Below are 9,420 nucleotides of genomic sequence, written 5' to 3' on the forward strand. Positions count from 1 at the left end.
GTTATACGCAAAGAAGTTTAATTTATTCAACGCAACATCTCAAACACTTATAATTTATAAGTGTTGATTAACTTTTATTTATATATATTAACATTTTTTAAAATTATTTATACGTTCGAGTTTAAAAAAAAAATAACTTAAACCGTTTCTTGAAAGAATAATAGAAGTCATTAATTATGTTTCACAGAACGCCGCTGCAGTATTGCTGCGAAATCGGCATTTTTTTAATCAAAATTCTTAAGAAATAGTCAATCGAAAACAAATGGAATGTTTTGTAACTTAAAAGATTTTTAAAGGCCTTATAGAAACTCATATTTTAATTTATATAACCATAGAATAATCCCGTAAACTAAATTATACAAAAATTGCGAGCAATCACTTCAATTCAGTCAAAAAATACGAAAAAGTGTATTTAAAAAACATTCGTTTTGAATTTCTTATTACAACTATATCAATTTCTTAAATACTTGAAAGAAGCAAACAATGCTAAAATTTTCCAACGCCTTCGTAATTTCTAAGTTATGTTAATTAAGAAAATGGATCCTAAAGAATCACCCTTAAAATAACTTCAAGAGTAATATTCCGATTTCACTAAAAGTAACTTAACACAAATAACTTGAAAGAATTGGGCTACATCCCAAAAGTGTAAATTCAACGAAAAATATTTTTTTTATAAAATACAAACATTTGTTAATTTACAAATACTTATTTAAATGCAAATTACTTTCGAATTCTGAAAAACTGTTTTCATTTTTAGAAAATTATGCAAATGAGAACTGTAAATGGATCTGTTGAGATTGTAAAACAATATTTTAACACCTCTACTCTCTCAAACACCGGCCTAATTTCTTTATCTCCTTTTATTTACGATACTTTTTCCAAGGTCTAAGAGACCCTTAGAATAAGTTCTCCGAATTTCGGTAAATTGTTGTCAGTAGTCGAAATATTCGAATCAAATTTAGTTTAAACAAACTATTCTGGTATTTTCCATTGTCACACATTTAGAAAAACTCGTTACTTAGTCATCTATACACAGGAGGTATAAGTAACGAGGCTACAATTCTCTAGAGAATTTTCGAGTAAATCTTGATATACGATGAAAGTATGTATGTTGGGCGAACTTTCTTTACCTTCCAGTAAGTTGTTTCACTACCTAATGTGGGATGAACGCTGAGCAGGGGATATGATCATGTTTTACATGATATAAATTGTAATACATGAAATTTTCATTTATCATATAACACGTATTAATTTCAGAAACATCTGATAGAAACTTAATTTTCGTTAACTCTACAACTTGAAGAATCTATCACCAAAAACGTCTCATAAATTCCAACTTAGTATTACGTTAAACTCATTTTTGGGACCTTTATAATCCGGCTTCGTAATTTAATTCTGTTTAACCGGTAACCTCCTTGGGGAGTCATTTGGATTAACAAAGTCTCCCTCAGTTCCTATGAGTATTTTCTGTGTAAAGTTATTATAATTTTACTAGCTTTCACCCGCGACTATCTCCGCGTGGAATTAAATAAACAACAAAAGTGTGTAGCCTATGTGTTATTTCAAACTATCATCTACATCTATGCAAAATTTCATCGAAATCCGCTCAGCTATTTAGGCTACAAACTCTAACGAACAAACATCCATCCATCCAAACTTTCGTATTTATAATATGAAGCATGATGTCACAAAGCAGTTACAAAATTCAACAAAATAAATAACTTTTTATTCTAATCATTCAAATTAAACGTAAAATTAAAAATAATTCCTTTCATTAAAAACAACCTAAATTATATTATTTCAAAAGGGCAGGTTGTAACTTAAATCCAGGCATAGGCGGTGGTTCCAATAAGGTTGCTTGACCACAACACGGCTCAGCACAGAATCTTCCGCTCCTGTTAAAAACAAATAATTATGTCAAATACCTTATGAAGAGAATATTTGACTACAAAATAAATAATACTTACTGAGGACCTTGTGGCGGTATACATCCGGCTTTAAGCATATTAATTATATCATAAACATTTTCTAAAGTTAAATCTTCCTGAAAATAAAAACTGATGTATCAATCAGACATTTTATATTTTGTAAGAATGTTCATCTATCTTGCATTTATTGATACAAAATCAAAGACCGCGTGTTCGTAATTACCTATTCGTAGACTCTGAGGTCACATCTGCTTAATTGAAACAAATTTAGCTTACGTAATAATCATCGTTGACCACCATTACTGGAGCATTAGCACATGCTCCTTGACACTGGACAGTGTCTACTCCAAAAACACCGTCTTTAGACATTTCACCAGTTTTACATTTCGTAGCCACCTCTACAGCTTGCAAGATAACGTCTGATCCGCGAATCATACATGGTGTAGTTACGCAAACTTTAACGTTAAATTTTCCTCTATCGCGCCTGCAAAATACACACTTTATAACAAAGATTCTCAACAAACTTTCTTTACCTTTGAACTATGCATTCATACCTCTTACACATCGTATAGAAAGTTGCAAATTCATAAACTCTCATTCGTGGTATTGATAGAATCTCTGCTACTTTATGCATAGCTGATATCGGGATCCAGCCAATTTGTCTTTGAACCAAATCTAATGCAGCTCCTAACGCCGACCGCTGCGCCCCTTCCGGATAATTTTGGATCATTGCACATAAGCGCTGAAACGTAAAACATTATGAGAATAAACTGAGACTTATTTGTAGGTAACGAATATTAAATGGTTCTCTTGTTTCTTCAAGCATTCTATTGACATTCCTATCCCATAACCTGGTAGTTTACAATTGATAGAATAAAACGACATTAACAGTTGGGATCTTATTTCTTGTTCCATAGCTTTCTTGTATACTAAAAAAGTATCATCATCATCATCATCAACTTGCCCTCATCCCTTATGGGGGGTCGGCACAGTATGTGCTGCTCTTCCATACATCTCTATCAGCCGTCATATCTGAAACCACTCCTTTCTTAAGCATATCCTCTTTCACACAATCCATCAATACTTTCTTCAGTCTTCCTCTTCCTTTTTAGCCATTTACATTAATTCTTACTAAAAAGTATAACTATTATAAAATATATCAGAACTTACATTTAAATTGGCTTCACTAAATTCGAAAGGGGTTTTCGGATTGTTTTCGGGACTGTCTCTATGCACAACAAGCTCCTCGCTGCGGAGCTGCTTTGAAGTTGAGACGTTTCTTAGTAGACATCGCAGCTGTAAGTAAATTTCTTGTTGTATACAATTTTTGATAGAATATAAACTAACCTCATTTTAATAACAAACGTACATTAAGTGCAGATCTTAATTTGTATAACATTAACATTTCGGAAATACTTTTATAGTTTTGTGAACTGTGTTAAAAAATGTTACGCCCAAATCGACAGCTATAAATGACAGATTTTGTCATTTGTGTCATTATCTGTGTTAAAAGGTTTTATTAATGCCTTTTTTAATTAGTTAAAAATCAAAACGTATCTGATGTTGAAAAAGTTAACTAATGGTTGCCCGCAGAATATTTGTAGGCACCCCCTTGTACCAACAGAGATCGCGTCAAGCATTCGTTTACTTACTACCGTCAGTTAACATATGCTGTCATGAGGTAATCGGAAAAGCTTCTTCGCACGAGCAATATAACCTAAAACGGTCTGTTTAGTTTACAAAAATATTAGTTACAAATTAACAGCACATACATACCGAGAATTGTATTATTTACCCCGTTCCCGTGCGGCTTCATTCGCATGAAATTATAAAAACTTCATTTTATTATTAACATTTGTCAAACTCTCAATTGCAAATGTCAAAATTACCGTTACCACAGTAACATTGCTTCAGTAATGTTGGCAGCTTGTAGTTTATGGTCCCTTTCCACATGTAGTATTTTTTCCAATTTATTTACCCCCTAAGTTTAATACCGTGTAAATATATAGCCCAAAGCGTGATGTAAGTGTAGGGCTTTTTATTAAAAAAAGAATTATTCATAAATATGCTGTAATTGCTGACATCTTAGGCAACAAAGAACTGTGTGTTTACGCTTTATTATATTAGCATAGATCGTAGGCCAATAGCCAATAGTGCCTATAAATTATAAAAGACGTAAAGTTTCAATCTTAGATAAGTATGATTGTTATAAGTTGTAATGTGTTTACCCGTGCCGCAATAATGTAGACTTAGGCGCAGTTACCTGTAGAAGATAAGACACGTGCTCCAACCAACTTGTGAAGTAATGTACGCAGTGATTTATCGTGTGCTTACATAGTTTGCTCTCATTCCGCTTAAACTTAAACTTAAAATCTTTCAGATTTTTACATAAGATGGTCCACCGATTTATTTATTAAGTCGTATATTAAAATGTCTTTTAATTTAATAAATATTATGAAATTATTAAATCAAACTACAGGATGCGCAGTAGTGACATGCAATAGGTGACAACCCATTAACTTTAAAAAAATATCATAATGTACCCCAATATCTTACTAATCTTACTAATATAAATGCGAAAGTTTACGAGTAGATGGATGAATGGAAGGATGTTTGTAAGAGTTTGTAGCCCAAACGGCTGAACGGATCTCGATGAAATTTGGCACAGATGTAGAGGATAGTCTGGAAGAACACATAGGCTACTCACTTTTGTTTTTCTTTTATTCCACGCGGACGGAGTCGCGGGCGAAAGCTAGTTTTGTATAAAATGAATGATTTTTGGTCGTAATTAAGAACATTTTTAATTATTTTTATAATTAAAAATAAAAAATACATGTTTTGAGACATCCTATATGTCATGCATTATTTGTCATATTAATTGTAATATTAATTGAAGTATTTCGTAAGATAGTGTAATAGAAAATTCTCAGCATGTACTCAATATAACTTAGAAAGGCCAAGTAATAACGCATCAGTACAAAGCTCGAGGTGCTTCGAACTGTATGCATAAATTTTATAAGTTTAGTAATTAAAGGATACTTAAGATATCGGTACAGAACGTAAATTATTTTGATCTGTTACTTTTTATTTTATGTTAATTACATAGTGACACTACGACGTGGCAATTTATATTCTGAATACTATAAATATATCGAAAGCATATTTTTACCTAGGAAAATGTGATTAAATAGGAATTAGGATATCTTTTTTTACCACAATTTAAGGATATCTTGATTCTGTTATTACCTCTTTCTTTTATATAATACATTTTATTTTTTTAATAATTCAGAATGATGCAAAGAAATATATAAAATACAAAACTACAAAACAGCAAACAGTTTAATTGTGAATATTCTATACTAGCAAACAAATTTACTGCAAGAACAGAATTAATTTGGTGAGACAATAGTACTTACTGTCTACCGCTAGATGGCGTCTTAAGAAAAGCTGTATTTGTAAACGTATATTTAAATAAAAAGGCATTGGAAAATGAGCAAGCTGAGTCTGCTTTGAAGTTAAGTGCACCTTTGATGTGCAAAACAGCTAACCCTCGCATCTTAGAAAAAAACGCACCCTAGAGCAATAGTACATTCCTTGATAACATATTCCGTGTGTAGACTGCGTACGTAATTGTGACTCAAAACAACTTATAATGAAGCTCTTTGAATTAATACTGATTACCTAAATTGAATAGTTAAAACCTACTCTCTCTAAATCTACAAATTCATTTTCATTTTTAGGATACCACAAAAGTAGATTTTTCCCAATGTGATATTACCGAGGTTTATTTTAAGATAACGTGTCGCTGAGAAAATTTTTTGTATACTTAAATTACAATACATTAATGTCCCTTATGTTAAAAAAATGTGAAGTCATATTAGCAATGATAAATCACACGTTGTTATTTCATTACAGCACATGACTTTTATTTTTTGAGCACGTGCGTGTAAAGGAACGACTTTGAAAAGCCTGTGATGTTTTTTGTTGCTGGTTTAAAATAGCCTCTCTTTTGTCTTGTTCTTATATAATATTACTAGCTTTCGCCCGAGACTCCGTTCGCGTGGAATTTAAAAATACAAAACAGAGTAGCATATGTGTTCTTCCAGTCTATCCTCTACGGCTATGCCAAATTTCATCGAAATCCGTTCAGCCGTTTAGGCTACAAACTCCAACAAATATCCATCCATCCATCTATACTTTCGCATTTATAATATTAGTATGATTTTATTTGGCGTCATTAAAATTAACATACGCTCGTATATCAATTTTCCATTGAGTACTTCTGAGTATTTTTATTCGGTGTCAACGAATTATAAGCAGTACTAAAAAAAATCCATTGCCTAATAAACCATTTAATCAAAAATTTCATAACGATTTTATATCAAGAAAACTTCGGTATTATGAATTCTTGAAAGCAATTTATCGACATAAAAATTATTTGATAAAATCCTCTTCAAGCTCACGTCGGCCGCACTTGTTCTACTTAAATTATGACTGTAACAAGCCCGTTTTTGTTTTCAAGATTAACGACAGAGCTATTGTATAAAAATTATGTTCTTGGATCACATCTCGTTCGTTTTTGTCTTCGGTTTGCGCTTTTGTTTAAAAAATTAATTATCATTTTTCAAGTTTTGTATTCGTTGGTAAATGAAGGCACACTTCTATCAAGAATATCATATAACAATACGTCTATTGCACGTAGCTTTCGCCTGCGATTATGTCCGCGTAGAAATAAAAAATAAAGTAGCCTTCGTGTATTTGTAGGCTATCCTCTACATCTACGTTAAATTTCATCGAGATTCTTCCAGCAGTTACAGCTGCAAACTCTAACAATCATCTAAAGATGTAAACCGTGTCGCCACAATAAAATTTAAATCTTAGTTTAATTTTAAAACTTACATTTTATGTAGCCAAGATAAAATAAAACATCTTATATGACCGAGATTGCAACAGCCGTTTGCAATAAAGATATACCGTATGACTTTTTCGTGACCGGAGAATCGATAGATTTATTCTTTTCTGTGTTTTATTCCAATTTGTCTCCGAGTTGCCATCCTGGAACCATTCCTTTCTTTTAATATTTTATTCAGACAAAGCTTTGTTTTAGAAAGATATTAAAACAAAATCGCATCAAGATTATAAACCTAACCCAAAATTAGGTAAGCGGTCTATTCTACGGTCGATTACATTGGGTTATTAGTTGGATTTTATGTAAAAAATTACTATAAGAGTACCCTAATGTCAAGAATGTATAAATCTGAAACCTACCTTTACAACACTAAAACATAATTTAACTTGCAGCACTATAAAATTAGACGTCTTGATTAAATTAAACGCTGAGTGGTTTTGAGAGAAGATTTAATGAACACTTTACTACATTAAGTTGCAACGTATTACGAGAAGTTAGTTAACTTTTACAACTAAACTATATTGTAAAAAATTAATCGAGTGCGGAATATTTCGTGCTCTTGTAAATAAATTTATTTAATGTATAAAAACAGTGTTGCAATTACATAAAACAGTCTTGATAGTACAAAAGATAACTGTACTTTTAGTCAGTAAATCTGATTATTTTTGTACTATTAAAGTATGATAACAGATGTAACAGATTATTGCAACATCTACTAAATGTGGCGATTGTCGTTTGTTATAATTTTGTGACATTATAATATCTATGATTGACTATGACCTAGTCACAACTTAGAGTAGATTTTGAGCCTCTTAGTGAGGTGATGATGATAGCAGCTATCGCAGTAGTTTTGAAAGACTTGTGCAAAAAAAAGCCTAAGTAAAATAACAAAGGGAATGCAATTCTATGAACTAGTTTAAACGCATTAACCACAAATTTTAAAAGCTTTAAGTTGGTGTAACTGTAATTGTAATTGTTAGTCTTTTGTTTTTTATACAAAATTATTTCTATTTCTAAAAGCACTATTAGGTATCAAATTGATGCTATCAATACATCTCGAAAGTGATAATTTCTCTAGAGTTTTCATTATCTTAGTTAAGCATTGGTACCCGATGTCAAGTGTAGATTGCGATAAATTGCGGAGTTCGTTTAGCGCACTAACTTACTGCAGGTTGAGGGGGAAAGGGTGAATTAAACAATTTATCGTACTCGCTTCAATATACGACATTCCCAAAGCAAGCTATATCCTTGTAATTGACAAATAAATTTTACCTACAATTTTAAACAGAGGAACATTTAATCAAACCTAAATGATCTTTGTAAAAGAAATGAAACGAAGAAATTACACAGATTAAGTTATTTGTGTAATAGTTTACTATTTAACTGTATTTTATGTTGAAAAAAAGATCAGTATCTCAGTTTCCACAAACTTTGTACAAGAAGCTCTTAATTTTAATTCAATTCCAGTCAGTAATCTGATAGCAAAGCCTTAGAGTAACGAGAACGACTTTAGCTGTATTAAAAGTGGAGACAACATTCTATGTAGTTTCAGATTTTGAAATAAATATCATTACATTTAGGAGGCTAATAGAGCAACCGAAGCCTCATTAGTGGTTAAGGATACTGACATAAGATAACGTGGATCAAGCTTTAAAACTCGCAATTAGACTAGTGTCTACCATTTCTCAGCACAAGCCTACAGATTATTCTGGAAATATTATAAAGATTTTCGGTATTTTAAAAAAAATTTCAAAATTTTTGAGGAATTAAAAATTCAAAAATTCCTGACACAGCAGCACTGTCTTGTCTCTAACAGTCGATTAATTAAAATGCTTGTTTGTTACTGGACCAATGTTCCTTCGTACGTGCTCTGTCGCGTAAACACAAGGGGATGACAATGGTTTGAACACAAACTAGAAGGATTATAACGAGCCATGTGCGAAAGCTTTTAGAGCGGGAAAATTAATTTTTAGTCACATTTGCAGTGTATGTCCGAGTCTAAACTTTACGACAGATGTTACTAATTCAGACATAGTAACTACTTTATAATTTTCCAAAATATTAAGTAAATTAATAGTTTTCAACAAGGTATATGTAAATAATAGTTCGAATCGCTTTATAAATAGAAGTTAATGCAATTGTCGTACTGAAATATGTCTTGTGAAATTAATATTTTAAAGGTCCAATTTCCGTTATTTAATGAAAGTTGAGCTAAATAAAGCAAAATAAAATCAAGCCTATATCTCTTATCTCACGCTTACGAACATATTTTGTTCTAATAACCCCTTGTCATATTAAGAATACACCCTCGTCACAAAAACGTGACATTTTTTTCGCATAACAGAAATTTGAACAATTTCATTTCTTGCCCCAAAACGGGAATTACGTAACAAGATGACTTAAGCCCCTGTGTCATTTAATCTTAACCGGGTCAGTGAAATAGTTAGAAGGAATGTTGTCATTGCACAGAGAAAATTTTTAGCCAGAGATTTTACAAGCAAATTAAAACTCTCGGTTTTTTCGTCTTTGTGTTCTTTAAAAAATATAAACCCGTACTGAAACATATTAGGTGTTTTTTTTTTT

The 9,420-nt window shown here is 31.6% G+C and overlaps 1 protein-coding gene across 1 annotated transcript; it reads right to left on the bottom strand.

Annotated features, from left to right (window-relative positions):
• Positions 1–1,755: 1,755 nt before the first annotated feature.
• On the bottom strand, positions 1,756–3,416 carry LOC106100541 (NADH dehydrogenase [ubiquinone] flavoprotein 2, mitochondrial-like). The gene is made up of 6 exons (XM_013279410.1): positions 3,298–3,416; positions 3,099–3,224; positions 2,483–2,670; positions 2,205–2,412; positions 1,968–2,044; positions 1,756–1,895 (listed from the first exon to the last, which is right to left on the bottom strand). Exons 1-6 carry the CDS (start codon positions 3,331–3,333, stop codon positions 1,796–1,798), a joined length of 735 nt encoding a protein of 244 aa, XP_013134864.1. The 5' UTR covers positions 3,334–3,416; the 3' UTR covers positions 1,756–1,795.
• Positions 3,417–9,420: the final 6,004 nt, after the last annotated feature.

The sequence above is a fragment of the Papilio polytes genome, unplaced genomic scaffold (assembly GCF_000836215.1).
Source record: "Papilio polytes unplaced genomic scaffold, Ppol_1.0 DF824047.1, whole genome shotgun sequence".
Lineage (NCBI taxonomy): Eukaryota > Metazoa > Arthropoda > Insecta > Lepidoptera > Papilionidae > Papilio > Papilio polytes.